Here is a 21091-nt window from a genome sequence, read left to right on the forward strand (position 1 = left end):
GTTTTTGCAGGCATTTAGACAAACAGTGAGCTAAAATTTACACATCCAAACCTGCTTTGCAATTCTTAATAAGAAATACTGATATGCCCAATCACAAAAGCTTAACAAGCCTTCAGATGCAATGGTTTATTACGCGCAATTATCATTCCGACAGCCTATCAAAATTCAATCATGCATAAAGGGATTATTAACCAAGAATAATACTATCTCATAATAGAAAATACGTTGGATTGCTTCCCTTCAATTTGTCGTGGCAGTAATTACTATCCAATTTAGAGTCACAGCTTATATTTCTGGATGCGCTCAACTGAATGTAAGGACAAAACAAAGAAAGACTTATTTGTTTATAGTTGGACTCAAGGAGTTGGTCACCGCTGGGTCACTGAAAATACAAAGAAAGTTTGATCATGTACTTTTAAAATCACCAAATGTCAGTTAAAAAAAATATATGATCCTATATAACAACATATTTTATAACAACATAATGTTTTTTACATTGCTTTAACTCATCAAAATAAGTTATACAATAATAAGTTATAAGTTATACAAGATTAAGTTATACAAGATTCAACTCAGTTTAATGCAATTTAAGTTGAAATCACTTAAAGATCCAAGTTGATTGTACTTAATTTAAGGCAGCAACTTTTTTTTTTTTTTTTTACATTGTGGCTGTGTGAATTCACTAAGACTCAATTGCTATAACTTTGCAGCAACATCTTCAGGACAACAGAGACCACCACCTATAAGAATTTTAATATATAATGTTTGCATTGTGTCCCTCTGAATCTCACACCAGTGAGCCTACGAGGATTTTAGTGCTCAGCGTAGAAAAGTGTAGTCACATTTCAGCAGGAAACCCCCGCAGTTTAGAAGGTGTGAATGTGCGTATGAGGCACGGAATGTCAAACACACCTATAAAAAAAGTGAAATGCTTTGCAAGTACTGGACACCTGGGAAATTTGTGACACCGCTGACAGGGTGAGTGAGAAACGGTGATGAGCGGCCCCTAAACAAAAAGCGTTTATGATGCTATTTGACAGACACTGTCACCGCACAGAGAAATGCAGGCTGACCTAGGGAGACGTTTTGGCAGAAAGCCACCGCACATTTGTAGGCATAAACGTTTCCTCTTGCAAAGAAGGGTTAATAAGCGGATATGAAATTATTGCAATGATTTTACTATTCGAGCAGACAGAGTTTCAGCGGCGTAAAGGAATCCCGATGATGAAGCAGGTGTTCTCCGAGAGGTGCCATCTGGCAGCAAAATTAGCAGCTTATGAGCCAGGTGCTCTTGTACTAGGGAAGAATCGGAGATGAGCTCCGAAGTGATCTTTTACACGGGCCTCCAGGAGCATGACTGAGCACTGTTGCATAATGAGAGGCGACGACTGGGTGCTCTTTGTTTTGGATTATTTAAATGCGAGGGGTGTTTATGCGTGTTGTGTCAACCTCTTCTGCAAATCTAGGAATTTCAGATCTTTAAATTGGATCATTGCATGAGTGATCAATAGACTAATTAACCTGTTAGAGATTATTGAGGGTTTCAGAATCCATGTGTTTTCACAGCCTGAACATTAGCTGGTAATCTTCTTGACTGCATTGCTTTTTCACGCTCTTTTAAAGGGATAGTTCAACTTCAAATTAAAATTCTGGCATCATTTACCCACCCTCATGTATCGAAGAGCATTGGACCCCACTGCCTTTTATTGTATGAAGAAAAAACAGACATCCCTCAAAATATCTTCTTTTATATAAAAGATTAAAGTCCTGCAGGTGTGGATCATGAGGGTTAGTGAATGATGACAGAATTTTGGTTGAACTTGTATGAAAATAACTAGGTTATTGCCCCTCTTACATTTGAGACGCACAAAAAGGGAAATTGTCTTTAAAAAAACAACAAAAAAACATGAGCTTATCTTGACTTTCTCTATTGGTACTGTTTTGTAACTATGACAGTCAGCTCCCCAGTTCATGGGATTTATCAAACTTTATTAATAGGCATATATGCCTATATTTATAGTAAATTATCCCGAGCAAATGTGGCAAAACTTTGGATTGATACTCTGCGGGTTATAGATGTAAACATTGAACAGAACGTCAATGTTGCATGACAGATTCTGAAACATAATACTAAATAATGCCCTTTTTTGATTTAATGACCTCTGGCTATACATTAGTCTATAGTCATTCATTTAAAAGAAAACAAACTCTAATATTGACAGTTTCACCCCTGCATTTTTTCAGCATAATTTGATAGTAATATTGAAACCATATTATGTATACATTTACAGGCATATTTGTAATGACGTATAATTAAAAAGTATTAAAAGTATAACATTTTAAGGATATGTTATAGGTCCCACTCAAATATTATAAGAAAACAACATTACTGCCACCTTGTGGTGAAAAGATGAAGGGCATACACAAAACAAAACAAAAAATACACCGGATATTTTCCTTTTCCAGCTTGTGGTGTTCATTAAAGAATATTGTTTTTCTTAATTATTAATATTGTCTATGTTGTTCTCAAGACCAAATATTGTCATAGCAAGTAATGCTTTAAGGTGATGATACACGGGACAACTTTTTGAGCAATGTTGCTGGGCAATCTTGCCGAGTGATTGTTGCTTGGGCACTTTCCCATTGAAAATGGGCAACACATTTCTATCTGGATAATTTAGATAGTTCGTGGGCCCTGTGTCTCATCTGGTTGCCCGCTGACTGCAACATTCCCCAGCAACATTGCTCAAAAAATTGCCCTATGTATCATCACCTTAAGTCTCTTACTCACTTTTCTAATGGTAATTTGCCTGTACCTTCTCTTTCGTTACAGGAAGTATTAAACAGATCTGCAGCAACCACTTTCTTACACCTCTTTAGTGCCGTCGAAATTCTGACATGTGATCCCAGTCCTGAGTTCTCCTCTGATATCTGGTGTGATGTATACAAGACCTGGCAAGAGTCAAAAAGAGAGAACACAGCCTTTATTGCTCAGCCAGGGATGACACAGGCAGCCACAATGTTCCAGAGTCATTTCCAGCACTGTCATTGTGACATTTACCTTTTCAGCACTTCCCAGAGAGAATAGCCACCCTCTGATAATTTAATATTTCTTGTGATTCCAATTTTTTTTGTGAACAGATTGAGATTGCGATATATTGCCTATGAAATTTTCTATTTCTTGATGGTACCAGTAGGCTATGATTAAAATATAATATCCGAATTAAATTCAAGGAAAATTCGTATGTTTAGTATTTTTAGACAGCATGCAAACTACCTTGTTAATCTCATATCCAATAGTTTGATAATCTACGTAAACTTAAAAAAAATTATATATATATATATATATATATATATATATATATATATATATATATATATATATATATATATATATATATATATATAATGCATATTTTTTTTTTGTATTATTATTATTAGTAGTAGTATATGCATCCATATTCTTTTAAGTTATATTGTTTTTTTGTTTTTTCTCTTACGAAAAAAAAATAAAAAATACTACGCCATGGATGGTAGTGATTTGTTTTTACTTTTTACCTACTAAAAGAATTGCTAAATCACGTCCTCTTGTGGTATTTTCTGGAAATCTCCAGCAATAATGTGATTACGTCAGCCAGAGCGTGACTAGGCGGGTCGTGTTGGTAAAGGCCGCCGGAAGCCAGAAACCCAGAAACGATAAGGAACTATTAAAACCGCAGTACCGGAAGCACAATTCTGCCAAGCTGCTTTCCACTCGTAAAAGTCCTATAAAATGCCAGTGGAAGTTAATGTGCTATTTTTTCCTCGTGGTATAAAATAACAACGCAGCTTAGTTATTTGAGCCAAAAATGAAACAATCCATATGTATTATTTTGATTTTAGTTTTTTTAAGAGAACAAGACCACTGCTCTATATAATGACCATTATAGATCTTTGCTCATTGTTGTTCTAATGCAGAGATGTTTTTTCTACTCTATTATTTACTGCTGTTGTTGACGATAATGAGTGTTTACATTTACAATGTATATTTCTATCCATTTCTTGTCAACCTTACCAGTAGTCATTATAAGGGCCTGCCTGAGCACAAAAATGACACAAACTGAAATGTGTTCTTTATGATGAGAGTAACGTTCCCCTCAAATTTTAATGAAAATAAAAATTTTGTCTGAACCATGGCATGCATTTTTCGTGAGGTTTCGAGACTGACCTACTTTCCATTGCAACTTACAAAGAATTTCCCATCGGTGCTCAATAAAGTAATTCTGAGTCTGATTCTGATATTTAAACAGACAGTGTTTCTAATGCTAAAGGTTTTTTTCAATTTAGCTTCATATATTTTTTTATTAATCTTCTACATGCACCACTTTTATTATGCAATAAGAAGCTTTTTTTATGTCTTTATCTTAATACATGGTTTTATTTTTAAAAAGGAGCTTTACACACAACCACACAACCTTATCAGAGCTAATGATAATGGCCTGTATTGTTATACATTTATGTAGTCTTGATTTGGGTGCAGTGGTTTTACATTTAAAAGGGTTGTAAATCTAGTTCAAGTAAACTTTAGCACACCATAGTCAACTTAAATTAATTTCACAACAACAAAAATGTGGCTAGTAAAAATGTTGTGTGGCTAGTAACTTTGGGAAATCTTAGCAAAAAATTAATGTCAAGCCTGTATTGTATGCTATCATAATAATCATACGTTGTGTATGATGGCAACAACGATGGATATCCAAGAAAGTAGAAATAAACAACTTACGTGCTGGTTTGGGACACCCAGCCATAAACTGCAGAATGGTGTTTTTAAACCTCGACTAACATAACGTTACTTTTATTTTGAAAATACCCCAGTTGCTGCCAGATTCATACCTCCAGCGATGACATCTCAAAAACCCGCAGACGACTAGAAAAACGCCAAACAAACTGTCTGTGCTTGTTCGAAGCGAAAGGCTTTAGAAAGGACTGGAGGCACCAATATAAGTGGATTTGCGTACAATTTCGGTAAGATACATATTTACCAGCCATACCAAGTGAAATACCTTGGTTAAAAATAACGTTTTTAACGTAAAACAAACGACAACCAGATATTGTTTTGTTTCTGTAACGTTATAACGCTAGCAGCTAACGCTATTATTTAACGTTACATTGCGCGATTTTGACTTAACGGGCGTTATTTCACCTTTCCCGGTTCGGTCTTTAACTAGCTAACGTAAAATTAACTTATGTTATTGTCGAGTTTATTGTATTTCATTTTTATAACATTTAAGTTCGTGTTTGTTAGTATAACGTTAATTGTTTATAATAAATAAGTAGTTGAGAGTAAATTATTGAGATTTTTCTAATCCTGTATGATTCAGCATTAGTAGTGGATCGCCGCTTTTACACAACAACAGTTAGGTTACGTAATGGCGTTAGCTTATCATGCTAAACTGGATGGATCACCTCAACTCTTTGACAGGCCTTCTTCGGTATTTAAAGCCTGTTTTACTCTTTAACTTACTCTTTAGGTTGATTTATGATGTTTGTATAAGCAGCTTGATGTATTGGTATGACAACAGCTCACTGTCGGTCAGAGGTGATGGTTTTATTTCCTGTTTCCAGTCCAGCAGCTGAAGGCTTTTTCACCGCTGTGCCATGGAGTTTCCTGATCTCGGGGAGCACTGCTCAGAGAAGACCTGCAAACGTCTCGGTATGTGTTTTCTCTCAGAATACACACTGTAGGTGATGATACACAGGGCAACTTTTTGAGCAATCTTGCCGAGCCATTGTTGCTTGGGCACTTTCCCATTGAAAATGGGCAATACATTTCCATCTTGATTATTTAGATCCAGGGGTGGTAAAAGTACTCAAAAATTATACTCGAGTAAAAGTATATATACCTAAATAAAAAATGACTCCAGTAAAAGTAGAAAGTCCTCCATTCAAACATCACTTGAGTAAAAGTACAAAAGTATCCGATTTAAAACGTACTTAAGTACCGAAAGTAAAAAGTAAATATTCAAACTGTAAATATCAATAATTAAACAGATCAATTGTTTTGGGAGTGATATGCAATGTTTTAATTTAACAAATTATTAGATACTGCAATTAAGAATTTGTTAGATTTGCAATCATAAGAGACAATGAAGCAACTTGCATCAATTCTAAACAATTTCATTAAGTTTAGTGAATTTCAATTCAATTATTGTGGTTTGATTCCGATCTTGATTCAATATAGATTCATTTTGATAAATATTTGGTACAGTAGATACATGTTAATTTTTAAATTAAGAAAATCTCACCTAATTCTGAAAACATAGGCTACAGAGAGCCCTGTCAGCTGGTATTATTACATGTTAAAAATACATGTGATTTTTATTATAATAACAACTTTATAATATTTTAATGATATAAGTAAACATATAATAAATATATAGTGCACATTTAACAAAATACTAATTTATACTAATATTAAATATATTATAAAATAATAATTTTTCCAGCCAACTAACATGCTATGGTCATCAAATGTTTTTTTTTTCCTGAGGTAAATGTAACGTTATGTGACATATTGTTCTCCAGCTGTTTTATTGACCTCTTTCCGCGGTTGAAAAACACTGATTTATTGATATTATGTATAAGGTATATACATTTCGGTAAGTTGTACTGTATCTTTCAACATAGGCTACCTATTATTGTTCATTTGTGTTTATTTACAATTAACTAGTAGTAAAGAGATTAATGGCACCCCATAGCAGGCGCTAGCTATCTGTCACATCACATTTAAAAGCTCCAAAACAGTATTTATTGTTTAAATTTCGTAATACAATTGACAGAATCTGAGAGCTGAGAATTTGTTTAATATCAAAAGTAACCTAGTCTGTCTTGTCTGTCGGTGTCAATGTCCTCTTTGCTTCGCGATTTTTCTGTGCGTGAGAAAATGGATGTGTGTCGTGAGAGCGTGTGTAAAGTGTCGATTGCGTGAGTCTCACACTGAATGAGTGAGAGTTGGCAGCTCTGCAATAGACATGTTCCATAACATTAGCTGCATCAAACAGAAGATGTGCAAGATTCAAGGTAAGCGGAAATCTCGGGATCATTGCTGGGCAGAGCTGCACCTTCACCTGTTTCTACGGTCATCTTCCACAATGGCGAACTGACTGCTAGTGCTATGTGAGCGTATGCTGGCAAAGAGCTTGCGCATTCTTTTTTTGAAAATAAAACCAAGTTTTTCATTGGTTTGGAAAGCCAGTGTAATAAATACTTGGAGCAGGCATGGGGAAATGTAACGGAGTAAAAAGTAAACTTTGTCTTCAATATTGTAGTGGAGTAAGAGTAAAAGTAGATGCAAATAAAACATACTCAAGTAAAGTACAGATCCCCGAAAAAAATACTTAAGTAAAGTAACGAAGTATTTCTACTTCGTTACTTACCACCACTGTTTAGATCGGTCGTGGACCCTGTGTCTCATCTGGTTGCCCGTTGACGGCAACATTGCCCAGAAACATTGCTCAAAAGTTGCCCTGTGTATCATCACCTTGTGTCCCATATAGCAGACCTCAACAGTAAAGGCCAGTCTTATTGGCCTGCTCTGACTTGTTACTTTGCGTGTCAACATTTTCACTGGCCTCAAAAAATGATACACTATTTTTGAACAATATACGGTACCTTTCAAATGTTTGGGGTCAGATTGTTTATTTGGAAGAAATTAATGCTTTTTTTTTCAACAAGGACAAATTAAGTTGACATTTATAAGGTTACAAAAGATACCACCTTAAAATAAATGCTGTTCTTTTGTACTTCATCAAAGAATACTGAATAAAATGTATAAAGGTTTACACAAATTTTTAGCAGCACAATTCATTCTAATATAATTCACAATATGAATAAAGAAATGTTTGAGCAGCAAATCATACAATTAAAATTATTTCTGAAGGATCATGTGACACTGAATTCTTTGTCGTCACAAGAATAAATGACTTTGTTAAAATATATTTGTTGTACAGTTGTGATATTGTTGTAATAATATTTCACAATATTTATGTTTTTACTGAATTTTCAATCAGTAAATGCAGCCTTGGTGAGGCAGAGTAGAAGAGACCTTTTTTTTTAAAAGACCCCAAACTTTTCATTTAGAAATAGGCCTACATTTATTTCATAAAAACAATTATATAGCCTACAGTAGCTTTTTCTTTGGCACTAATAGTTGTAACTTGTACAGCTATAAACTCCATGACAGCTTTGTGAATAATAATGTAAACCAGACAGGGTGATGATAATCATTAGCCTGCTTATTATTACATATAAATGTCTACCAAATAAATAAATAAATGAACATGAATGTTGAGTGTTTCTGGATGAGCGGTCAGTTATACAGTGTTGCTTTGGGCATCGGCCATTTTCTGAAGTACTCTGATTGACCAATCAGAATGGGAGAGCATGGAATAAAAATTACTGTATACTGTACACATATATGGCATTCCGGGCAAAATAAAGCCTATCGGCCAAAAGTTTGGACACTACTATTTTTAATGTTTTTGAAAGAAGCCTTTTATGTTCATCAAGGCTGTATTTATTTGATCTAAAATACAGAAAAAAAACAGTAATATTGTGAAATATTACTACAATTAGAATTTTGAATTAATTTTTTTTTTTAACTATTGTTTATAACTAATGCTTCTAACCCTATGAAAAGTCACTCTCGCTGTTTCTATCATTAGGCCATCCTTATTGTTGAGCCCCGTGCAGCATGTGAATTATTAATGTTTGTATATAGACTTTACATGGTGAATGGCAAATGCGTTAAATTACATTAGGTGTGGCATTTCCTCTTTTCTGACCTTGTTTATAACCACAAAATCTAGTCATGTGATAAACCAGTATGTCAGCCAGGTCAATTAATTGTGCAGTATTCAGTCAAGTTTATCAAAAACATTCTCTGATAATTGTGCCCTTATTTATGTTGTGTAGTTTCAGTGATTAGTTCTATTATTTGCCAGAAATTATTTACACACACTTGAACAGCCATCGCCGACTGAAAACCCCATATAGGTCACTAAGAAGGTTTATAACATTGCTGTGCTCTTAGTGATTCAGCGTTAGTTGATGTATAACACTTTTCTGGTCTTTTCATAATGTCCTGTGTGTACACTACAGATTTTCTTCCAATGAAATGTGATGCCTGTGAAGAAATTTTCTGCAAAGACCACATAACTTATGCAAATCACAAGTGCACTTCATCATATAAGAAGGTGTGTATAATTGTCTAATGAATGCCCATTGTCTATTTAACTAATGCTTAAAACATACAGGTTGTGGCTGATACATGTTTGTTTTCTTGTGCAGGATGTCCAGGTTCCTGTATGTCCTTTGTGCAACACCCCCATTCCCATTAGAAGAGGGGAAATGCCTGACATCAAAGTTGGGGAACACATAGACAGAGACTGCAAATCTGACCCTGCTCAGAGGAAACGAAAGGTAGCACGAAAGCGTCAGTCACCTTTATTTATATAGTGCATTATACAATACAGATTGTTTCAAAGCAGCTTTACAGTGATAATAGGAAAATATTGCATTCCAGCTGTTGTTCAGCTGAAATCAGTTCAGTGTTGATTCAGTTCTGTTGTAAAGATGATCAATTGTTAAATTTGTCCATTTATTCTATAAAGCAGTTTTAAAAAAAAAAAAAAACCGAGAGAACAGGTCAGTTCTCATACTACAGCGTCAGTACAGTCAGATCAATAATATTGTTGAATATTAAGTGTCCCCAACTAAGCAAGCCAGAGGCAACAGTGGCAAGGAACCCAAAATCCATCAGATGACAGAATGGAGGGGGGGGACCTTTGGAGAAACCATGTTCAGGCGGGGTGCCAGTTCTCCATGATTCAGGCTGCATCACAAGTCGGAATTCAGATCGGAATCGGTAGCATTCAGATATTCATCCAGTTCCTTTTGCTTGAAGATCGGGTTCATCACAGCGGTATGGAGCCGAAGCTGGTCATAGGTCTGTGCGGTGGACCCGTCTGGTTCTTGTGGTGTTTGTTCTCTTCTAAGAAAGTTGAAAAGTAAGCAGATCTAGCGGTTTTGAAGGCGGTTCTGTATGCAGTAACACTTTCCTTTCACAAAATGCGAAATACCTCTAGTTTTGTTTTCTCCCAGCTGCGCTCCATTTTTCGGGCTGGTCTCTTGAGAGCCCTACTGTGCTTGTTATATCAAAGCATCTGACAATTTTCTTTTATCTTCTTTAAGCACAAAGGAAGAACCGTGTCTAAAGTGCTGGGAAAGAGTCCGTAGTTTTGTGTTGCAACATCCAGTTCTTCTGAGCTATCTGGAATGCACAGGAGTAGAAAGTGATCAGGAAGATTATTTATAAAGCAGCACACGCCCGTTTTGCTTTCACACTGGCAGCGTTTGTCACGCGCAGCTAAATTGTGGCTTATGTACAGGTTTTTGAGGTTGTGGTCAGTGCTTTGACAGATTTTGTTATTTTTTTTGAATAAATAAATATTGATCGGTAATTGATACCTGAATTCTATTTATTATGAATTATTATTTGCATATTTATTAAATATTAGCACTCATCTCCATGAAAAGCATTCTGCAAAAGACAACTTTTCGAAATAATTTAGATTGTTGGAATATCTGATACACATCTAATTTACAAACATTACCCATCATAAAAATCTTAAAGAATTTATAAATGTCTGTAATAACAAACAGCACAGTTCTTAGAGACCTATTTTAAATGAGCCAATTCAAATTGTAAATGAGCAAATATGCACATCATAGATGGCTATACTGTATGTGTGCTATATTAATCTGACTATTCTATTTATCTTTCTATGTTGAGTTGAGTTGTTTGCTTGTGGGTCAGGGAAAGGTTGTCAAAAACACATTTAAATTACTTACTATCGCCACCAAGAGCCACTGCAACTTCATCCCATGCTTTTTCCTTTGCCTGCAAGTCTTTTTATAAAGCACATTATGTGTATCACAAATAACTTTATGCTTATCCACATGAGACGAGTGTCGTACATTATTGCCAGTCTTTTCAGGTGCACTCTGAAAACCACCGCCTGTGACCCCATATGCTTTTGTTTATGATTGACAGCATGACGTTTGTTCTCATGCCTGTGTGTATATATACATATATATATATGAGAAATTAAATGTATATAAAAAAATTGTTATTATATATTACATGTGTATATATATATATATTATTACATAATATACATACATACATATATAATTACATAATATATTACATAATTAAATTAATCTGTAACTTAAGCTAAACTTTATAAATTGTTTAAACTTGTTTTTGTAGTTTTTGGACATTTAAGATTGCTTTTTAAATTGCTGAAGGTTATTTGATTGACTGTTTAAAACACAATAGATATCATCAATGTGCGTTTTGGTAAAAACTGCTGTGTATTTTGGCCATAATCAATAGATTGTCACTGCTCCTGCTGTACACTGCTGTGCGTGCGGAGCGAATGCTCTAATCTGTTAACATGGTGTCGAAAAAAAATATACGCTGCTAACGCGTGCAGTGTGAAACCGGTGTAACAGGGTATTGGTTCCTTGGCTTGGCTAAATGTAGTCTACACAAGACTAGATAAATGATCTGAGATGTCATTGCTCTGCTGCATAATTTCTACGCCATCTAAAGTATGATAACGACAATAAGTGTGTCCTGATACGTGTTGTCTAACTCCAATAGAGTTGGCATTGTCATTACAGACATTCTTAATTCATGTTTTTCATTATCTACATGTTTATTAAAATCACCAACAGTTGAGACTTTGTCTGCAGCCTGTACTAATTCCGTTAGAAAATCATGAAATTCTTTGATAAAATCTATATGGTGGCCTGTATACAGTAGCCAGTACAAATGTCAAATGGGATTTATCACTTAACACTGGATAACGGTACATAAAGCACCATCACTTCAAAATAATTATAGTCTGAGTAATACTGGAAATACTACTATAAATTACAACAACAGGAAAAAGAGAGATACATATGTCTCAGCAAAATCTATACTGACCTGATTGCCCCCCCAACAGATCTTTACAAATAAATGCTCCAAGGGCGGCTGTAAGCAGAAGGAAATGATTCGGGTGACATGTGACCAGTGCCACTTGAACTACTGTCTCAAACATAGACATCCACTCGACCATGACTGTAAGACTGACAGCAAGCCAGTCTCCAAAACAGGGTAAGCATAGTAGTTTATTTTTAATAATGATAAGTTATGCTTTCTGGAGGGCTAGTACACTAGTAGTAGTGTTTTTATTTTTAGGCATGCTGCTTTATTGAGGGCTCAAGCCTCCTCTTCTAGTAACTCTGGGGCGTCATCCACTAGAGGGAGCTCTAGGACCATGTCTAATGGAGTAACTGGAAACACTAGACCTCAGAGCAGCAGGTAAGCATTTCTGGTGTAAGCCATGCCCTGAGATATGTCAAGTGAATATACACTAATGTTCAGAAGTTTGTGGTTGGTAGATGTTTTTGAAAAAATGTCTGTTTTGCTTACCAAGGCTGCATGCATGTGGTCAAAAATACAGTAAAAAGTGTAATGTTGTGAAATATTACTATTCCACACACACAAAAAATCTTTCTATTTGAATATAGTTTCAAATGTAATGTATTCCTGTGATGGCAAAGCTGAATTTATCATCTTTACTCCATTTTTCAGTTAGTGTCACATGGGCGCTAGAAATGTCCAAATACAAATGTGTTCAACAATCTGAAAGAAGTCGAGCCATTTCTTTGTTGCTCATTGTTTAAACCAGAAAAGGCGAAAAAACTTATTACATTAAGTTTTCTACTTGAACAAATGCAAGTCACTATGGCAATTCTTGATGCAGCATGAATGAACTACAATGGTGACATTTTTCACAATCACGATAGAAAACATGAATGGTTCCTTTGATGAATGTAAAGTTTAAAAGAACAGCATTTAATTGAAATGCAAATCTTTTGTAACATTATAAATTCACTTTTGATCAGTTGAATGCGTCCTTGCTCATTAAAATTACTTTAAAAAAGTCTTACTGATCCCAAACTTTTGAACGGCAATTGAAATGACACACATTTTGAGTGTTTTCTCAGGTACTAATTACTGTCTGTTGTCCCCTCAGTACACTGTGGACATCTCCTGCATCTCCACCCATGGTGTCTCCCACAGCACAGAATGTAATTCCCTCATCAGTGTCATATCAAGGCGGGCTGGTGCGTTGCTCATTTTGAGATGGGTTTACAGTGTTTTTAAAAGTCTATGTTTGAGTGTCTTTGAACCATGCTTTTTTGTTTTATTTCCCAGACGGAGGAGCAGGCCCTCCAGAGAGCATTAGAAATGTCACTGGCTGAATCTGCTCGAACAAGCCAGCCTACTCTAAGGTATTTCTGAACTCTTCTGGCCTAACAATAAACATTTAGACTTTTAAAATTACTATTCAGATTAAATGATTCCATTAAAAAAAAATGAAAAATTAATAATTTGTCATTTGCATACCTGCAAACTAGACGCTTTTCAGGGAAATTCGCCGCTTTGAATACAAATATGTCATTCATGTGAATCGCGTTGATCCGATGAGTATTTTTGGGGAGGCTGGGTGAAGTTGCAAGCATGGTAAACTTCACAATAATAATTGGGAATGTGCTAATTAGACTGGAGTGACACCATAGACGTCTTTCGAGCTGTTGTGATCTTTTTTTGGCGCTCTAATGATGCGTGACAGTCACACAGATCGCGGTGAACCGATCACCTGTTCCGCTGTACAGCATGACAAAAAACCACGAATGAACTCAAGGCTCGACATTAACGCTTGTCTGGGAGGTTTTGAAAGGGCAAGTGAAAGATAATTTTACTTGCCCGACCGGACAAGTAGCTTAACTTTAGTGACAAAAAATAACCAGGGAAGCATCGAAACGCAAGAATGATTGTGATTTTATTACATTCAATGTAAACAGCGATTGATAATGGGTAGTGTATTTCTGGTAACAACGTCACATTGTTTTTGTTGTATTTCACTGACGAAAATCATGTGATTCAGCGTTTTGAACAAATCTTTTGTATGAATGACTGACTCAATGATTCACTAATTAAGACGGTCACTTGCCGCCACCTATTGGCGGTTTAGGTTCATGTTTAAGTATTGCATTTGTATATTCAAACATTTATTTAAAACCTCAATCTCATAACATTATGTATTGCAGTTGTAATTTTGCAGTGCAAATTATTTAATTGAATGGGTAACAGCCCTATAGTGTCTTATTATTATAACAGAATTTATTATCAAATGTAAGAATTTGACATGAAAGATTATGCATACTTTTAATAAGGCCTTGGTTGTCAAACAGGGGTACGTGGACTGATTTCAGGGGGTACGCGAAAAAAGATCTAAGTTCGTTTTTTATTTAAGGGGCTACCGGAGGAGTTTTGAGTTCTGTTGTCAAAAAAGACTTGACCCTCCCTTCGCCAGCAATAATTTTTTTCTATGACCCTCCAAAATGATTGTGAAAAAAGGCATGACCCTCCCCGATAATGTATTGATTACTTCTGTACTGGTTTGCGCTTGACTAGTGATGTAGTAGGCCTACTCGAGTCCGGTCTCAAGACCGATTTCTGCTTTCTCGGACTTGTACCTTCAAAGACTCGGTCTTGACTCGGACTCGGCATTGGCGGTATTGTCCCCATCACTAGTTAAGGCTGTAACGATAGACCAAACCTACAATTCGGTTCGTATCATGATTTTTTATTTTAGATTTAAAAAAAATAAATTATGTTTTCGGTGCTGATGCAGTGGTGACGCGTTCATGTAACAAGGGTGGCGCTCCCAATAAAGTATCTTAAAGCTGCCACAAAGAACCGGCAAAAATAATGATTATGAATATGTAAAATATAGCAAGGAGAGATTTTAATTGTTTATTAATAAACAAGGTTTTTCAGTGTGTCGGCTTCAAGATGAAGTTGACGATGCTGACTCGCAATCTTCACTGTAACGCGCCAGAGAGAAATGCAGATTTCATACGGATTACATAAGCAGAGAGCAGTCTGTTTTTCGTTTTTAAATGTTCAGTTTAAAAGTAGACATCAAGCTTTCTATATATTTCTCAAGTCTGTGACGTACATTATACGCTGAGTTTCGGTTCATTTATGAGACGAGAGTCCAGTTCACGCGCCGGCGACTCCGTGTCATGATGATCTATTTTCTACTATACATTTACTTCTTCTTTATTAAATCCAGGCAATTGGTTGATGAAACATTAATTAAAATTAAGTTACAATTAATAAAAAACGAAATTTACTTTAAAGGCTTTGTGCTTTCTGAAGTCGCTTTCAGAGCGGTCATGTCCGTAACGGAGAACTGTCACATCCGTAACATTGTTTTTTCCCTCATAAATGCGAACTCGAAAAATTAAATAAAAATAATATTTTATGTTCTGTGGAGGCCGACCCTCATCCGGTGGGTAGTATTACTTTTGATTTGCGCAGTGTAGTTCATAGAATTACTAAAACATATTTTGCCACCTAAAAGTTAAAGATTTTTTGTGTCATGTCTCGTGTATTTCCCTCATATTAAATATAAAACGCATGTGTAGACTGATATGTTTCTAATGTCTGGAGCTTTATTAAGGGAGTGTGGATATATAAACAGACGTTTCAGTATTAAATGCATTTTCTGAGAATTTATATTTCAAGTTCGGACCTGGCAAACCGAGCGATTAAGACGTTGATGCCATTTATTTATGTTGATGATTTTTTATGTTGATGCCATTTATTTATGATGCCAACGTATTTATGTGAGACTGGATTCTCAGCTTTGGTCTGCCTTAAGACCAAGTATAGGTACAGACTGTTTGTGGGAAATGATCTAAGACTGAAACTGTCCCCAATTCGGCCTAACATCGCTGCATTATGTAAGAACATCCAGGCACATCCCTCACATTGATTAAACTGGTGATGTGGATGGAAAGCTTTAATGAGATGTTGGATATGTGTTGTAGGCCTATTGTGTGTGAGATTGGGTGCATATCTGTTTAAAATCATTATATTCAGCACATTTGTATCATATGTTTACTTTTGATGAGATTTGTATCCTATGTTTATGATTCTATTAACTATTCTCGACAAAATTGATAAAAAATAAATATTAATAAATAAATAAAAAACTTGTTGTTAACAATTGGTGGTGTTGGGGGTACTCCGGAAGATCTATAATGTCTCAGGGGGTACATGCCTGTTAAAAGTTTGGGAACCACTGTAATAAGGTAATAAAAATTCTCTTTATACAAATAAATAACACTCTGGGGTAAATGACACAAATATGAAGATTTAAGTATGTAAAATCTGAAAATATTGCTTCAGAATAAATATATTTACACCACCAAAAAATCCCCCCTCCCGTACATGTTACAGTACATACAATTTGCTATTTACCGTACCTGATAGTTCCCAAGTCTATTATACTAAACCCACCTTTTTCACCACTGTTGAGTTTGCAGGTCTGCATTTGGTTCTTTTAACGGTTCTGGATCGTTTGCAAGATTGTGGCTAGATGCAACACATTTAATCATTTATGCAATAAATGTTGAAGTGTAACTGACGATTTTCAACCTGCTTTGTATTGTTACAGTGTAGGTAGTATATGTTACAGTGTAGGTAGTATATGTAAATGTGCAATGTTTATTCGTTCTCCGTTTTACCTGGACTGAAATATTCACGTTTATTTGTGAGCAAAAGGACTTTTGACAAGGTCAGGGCTTTTTTGAAAACTACAGATTATACTTCCTGGTTTTTTTTTATATCCTTGCCCCCAGACAGTCGGATCGACAGAGGGTTATTAACAGAACAGTTATTATAAGGGTAGTTATTAAAAGTTATAAAAATTGTATCGTACTTCGTCTACTCTTTAAACAGCATTATGTTAAAAATGGAACACTAAGGCAACTGCTTTCTTAAGGCCAATTCACACTGACAGACGCAGACCAACGGTGACAGTCACCAGATTACAGCATGTCACTTCTCAGACAGCCTAATTCAGATTCAGCATGTTCAATCAGCGAAAACAGGCTTCGACACACTGATCCGTCAAAACCCAACGATCGGTCTGTCAGCGTCTGTTGGTGTGGTGTGAATTGGCTTAACCTGTACGCGACGGCGTTTTGATTTGGGGCTACTGCAGTTTCTTTCAGTGTTTTCCTCTTCATTTGGCATAAAACACTATATTTGTAGTCATCCAGTTTGAAAGGTTGACTACAACCAGGGTTTTTTGTTGTTGTTTTTTTCATCAGGAGTTCTTTCCATACAGTATTTACAATTATTTGCAGCCTTTAGCCACCGCCTACAATTCGCTTTGAATCCTTGCACCCACTTAAACAATACAGGTTAATGCCATTATGACTAAAAGCTTGCTAAGAAGCATTTCCTACTATAGCAAGGTGGTATTTGACTCTTGTAAGCTTTTCCACAGCATACTTGTGGGAGTGATCTGATGGCAATACATAAATGCATTATGGGTGTTGAAATTCAAAAAGGAAGACAACAGCCTCTTTTCTCTAGTTAGGTTGCACCGATTTCTTCCCTCTTTTTTCCTTTCTACTGAACAGGCAGCCAAGTTTTATTAAAAGACCATTTTGCCAGCCCTTTAAGCAAAAAAAAATTTCCGGTTATTTTTTTTTACTTAAATCGATCCTGATAACTGACTGTGCATTTCAGTCCTCAGGAGCAGGAGGATCTGGCCATGGCTCAGGCTCTCGCTGCTAGTGAAGAAGAATACAGGCGACAGCAGCAGAGACAGGTAGCCAGAAACCCTTACAGTCAGTAGCATGCTATGCTATGCTAACAGGACCTCATCTAGGTACATGGCCCTGGTGGCATCTCTGTTTTATGTCTAATCTTTTGGGTGCTGGGCTAGGATTACATGTCTTATAATTTCAAATAAGAGAAAAGATGAGTCCATGAATTTCACTTTATAATATGGAATTGAATAAACATTTGCATGATAGTTGTATGACTATCATCTTGTTAATAGTGATGTACCTAAATAAATGTCCTACCAAATAAACACCCAAACTGAAGTTTGTGTTCATTTAGCCAAAAAATAGTGTATTTAATAGTCAGTATACTAATCAAATTTATTTAATAATCAACACTAAAATAAATATTGAGTTGCATGCATATAAACACTTAAAGGGTAAGTTCGGCGTTTTACAAGTAAAGCCCTGTTTTAAGATCGTTTCTGATGAAATTGAACGGTTAAAGATTAAAATTTGGACACATGCTGCTGTCCCGAGAATTTTTGGTTTCTGTGTTAGCATTATACCCCCCCCCCCCCCCCCCCCCCCCCCCCCCCCCCCCCACCTATACAAAGGTTTCCTATTTTTCCAGGACCTATTTTTCCAACGCCTCACAACCGGACATTCTTCCAAAAACTACGATAAAACCTGTTGGAAAGCATCTTTTGCAGCGCTTTTTGCGTGAGCATATCAGTGAACACCCCTGTCACATAAGGCAGTTTTAATATAAACTTTTAATGATGTAGTTATAGTTGAAATATTGATCAATTAAACAGTGACTGTAATAAACTTGTTTCCATGACAAATTATTCAAACATGCATTAAATAATGAAGACAACAGGTTAAGTAAAAAATATAATTAATATGTTAAAGGGTATTTATCTAGTAAAATGCTTTTAAAAGGTTTCTTTTTTTAAGCTGACTAGAAAAACTCTTATGTCACTGAATGACTTTCCTGAGGTAAATGTATCATTACGTTTACAAGCTGTTTTATTGACTTCCTTCTATGGTAAAACACTAAGTGGTTACATGAGACATTATACACTTCAATTAGTTATATTGTTTCTTTCAACATACCTTCTGGTGTTCATTTGTTTATTTTGTGCTGTACCTAGTGGTAAAGAGGAAGAAATGAACAGTTCATGTGCTGCTTGTATTGTGACAGGTCACTGTAGCGTCTCAGTTCATTACAGAGCCACAACACATTTGTTTGAATTTCATTCTAGATTAGACAATAATTGAAAGCTCTGACTTTTCCATATCCTATCAATAGTTTAAAAAAAAAAGCACAAAGCTGATTATGATGACGTATGCTTTAATCAGGTTTATTGAAGTTTTATTCAGGTATCAACTGAAAACAGCATAGCATTTCTGATAATGATTTCAGCCTGAAAATGACTGAAAATGAAAAATCATTTTCGGACGCTGAAATTTCAGTGCATCACTACTTGATACAATGAATGGATTTGTGGCTGTATGAAATATTTGCAGATTTTGTTGCTTTAAAAAATGTATTTAAACAGAATACAGTAGGGCTGGGTGAAAAATATCGATTTCTCGGTTTTAATCGATTCTCATTTCGAACCGATATCGATTATTAAATCCCAAGAATCGATTAGGCTAGTCATCCTGTTTTCAGTTGATGAATGAATGGAACATTGTAGCGAGCATCCCATCCAATAAACGCAATATTCGTTGTGCTTTGTTACTATTGATATGAAAAAAGTCTCAGATTTCAAATTACCTCCGTTTTCTTACGAAATTCAAAAACATTGGCGCTGTGGCGTGAGATCGCTCTGGCGCAGCTCAAGAGAAGCAGCAGCGAGGAGCGCAAAAGATCTTCTCTTCCGCCTTAATAATACCAGTTACAGCGTGAAATAAACAAGAATAACATCTGAAAGTGTTAAAAGATAGAGTACAACTAATCGAAATCCTTATTGTCAATCGGGACATGGAATCCCTCGGTGTTCCAACCGTGGAAAGACGTCAGTGGAACAGCTTGTAAACAATGTCATGTAAGGTCACATTTACAGAAAATCCATATCCAGTGACCATGAACTCATTAGTCAGCTAGAAAAATTAACTCTAGAGAGGAGCATTTTGCTAAATATATGCACCATATTACATAATCATTATAATTTTTTATGTTCAATATTTAATGCATGTTTGAATTAATCTTGCAAGTTTTTATGACAGTCACCATTTAAATGTATTTCATATAACTTAAAATAAATAAAAGTGTAATTTAAGTGTTTATAGCCTATACAAATCAGTAAATCTTTACCTTCAATATTAGGCTATAGTACTAATGAAACAATTGTAATGATACAACTGACTCCCATAGTTTAAAGCATTGGTTAAGAGATTTGATTTCCTTGAGAACATTTGCCATGTATTGCATATCCGAAATAATCAATATTGAATCGAAATAGAATAGAATCGAATTGGAAGCTTGTGAATTGAAATCGAATCGAATGGTGAAATTTGTGTCAATACCCAGCCCTAGAATACACCATTTTATAATGGTCGTAAATGAAAAAACACGATTTTCACCCCCAGTAGGGTGTAGGTACGGTATCGCCAGCAGGAGCTAACCAGCCAAACCTCAAACCCTCATTTAGTTGTTTAAAAGACAGCACATAGGCTGCATGTTGGTCACTATCATCCAGGTTTGTCTGTGAAAGATTCTAGCCTACTACCGTGATAGAATACTTGATGTCTAATTGTTTTTTCATTGTCTTCTCAATCCACAGGGAGGCGTTTCCAAACAGTCCAGCTGCTGCCTGTCTTAATGTGAGGTGGCACTGACCAACTTTAATCTGCCTCAATCTGCACATAAAGCACCAATAATGTACCAGTGAGCTGCACATGTGGATTCCTCAGTCCAGCATATAAAGCTTCTACTTTCCAAATCAATGCATCTGAAGGCTGTTAGTTTGTTAAAGTTTTCTGTTTTGCATCACTCTTTAGCGTGCTTATTAGACAGGCAATTGTGCCGTTGTGGCAAGTGGTGCTTCATGTAAATATTTTATATAGTTATCATGTTATCTGTCAATCAGTGTAGATGTCTTTTAAAATAAATTATTTTAAAGTGCTTATTTCACTCTCTACTTTATTGGTCACACCTTGAACGAGTTAAACGTAAGCTGTTACATTGCAAGACCATGTATATAATTCTGAAAGGCATTTACCTATTAAAAGGATTTAAAAAATACAAGAATCCCAAGATCATGAAACAAATAATTTGCACAGATGAATAACCCTCCCCCAAACCTAACCGCCAAACTGGGGCGTAAAAGCA

The 21091-nt window shown here is 35.6% G+C and overlaps 1 protein-coding gene and 2 long non-coding RNA genes across 5 annotated transcripts in view; 2 read left to right on the plus strand and 1 right to left on the minus strand.

Annotated features, from left to right (window-relative positions):
* LOC143722158 (uncharacterized) overlaps positions 1–4823 on the minus strand; it is a 29325-nt gene extending 24502 nt beyond the window's left edge. Inside the window, exons 1-2 of the long non-coding RNA XR_013196845.1 lie at positions 4763–4823; positions 2873–2952 (exon numbers count right to left, since the gene is read on the minus strand). This is a non-coding gene — a long non-coding RNA (uncharacterized LOC143722158). The remainder of the gene's footprint in view (positions 1–2872; positions 2953–4762) is intronic.
* A 29-nt stretch (positions 4824–4852) lies between these two features.
* Positions 4853–20888, plus strand: zfand2a (zinc finger, AN1-type domain 2A). 3 transcript variants are annotated; one of them, XM_077213388.1, is made up of 10 exons: positions 4853–5004; positions 5605–5692; positions 9139–9233; positions 9328–9459; positions 12054–12205; positions 12290–12412; positions 13131–13221; positions 13313–13389; positions 17711–17792; positions 20544–20888. In XM_077213388.1, the coding sequence occupies exons 2-10, from the start codon at positions 5638–5640 to the stop codon at positions 20580–20582; spliced, it is 846 nt and encodes a 281-aa protein (XP_077069503.1). In that variant the 5' UTR covers positions 4853–5004; positions 5605–5637; the 3' UTR covers positions 20583–20888. The 3 variants fall into 3 exon arrangements, with proteins under 3 accessions (XP_077069503.1, XP_077069504.1, XP_077069505.1); XM_077213389.1 differs by having other exon boundaries at positions 4882–5004; positions 17711–17852; XM_077213390.1 differs by lacking the exons at positions 12290–12412; positions 13131–13221; positions 13313–13389; positions 17711–17792; positions 20544–20888 and having other exon boundaries at positions 4882–5004; positions 12054–12209.
* On the plus strand, positions 9545–9813 carry LOC143722160 (uncharacterized). Its single transcript, XR_013196847.1, has 2 exons — positions 9545–9606; positions 9654–9813. It is a non-coding gene; the product is annotated as an uncharacterized LOC143722160 (long non-coding RNA).
* Positions 20889–21091: the final 203 nt, after the last annotated feature.

Source organism: Siphateles boraxobius, unplaced genomic scaffold (genome assembly GCF_051911475.1).
Source record: "Siphateles boraxobius isolate OS27281-9 unplaced genomic scaffold, OSU_SipBor_1 66, whole genome shotgun sequence".
In the NCBI taxonomy this organism is placed as follows: domain Eukaryota; kingdom Metazoa; phylum Chordata; class Actinopteri; order Cypriniformes; family Leuciscidae; genus Siphateles; species Siphateles boraxobius.

Excerpts from the sequence above, each read along its gene's own strand:
- zfand2a (XM_077213388.1), top strand. The coding sequence starts at position 5,638 with ATGGAGTTTCCTGATCTCGGGGAGCACTGCTCAGAGAAGACCTGCAAA. Across the intron at positions 5,693-9,138 it reads GAAGACCTGCAAACGTCTCG|ATTTTCTTCCAATGAAATGT; the intron begins GTATGTGTTTTC and ends TGTACACTACAG. Across the intron at positions 9,234-9,327 it reads GCACTTCATCATATAAGAAG|GATGTCCAGGTTCCTGTATG; the intron begins GTGTGTATAATT and ends TTTCTTGTGCAG.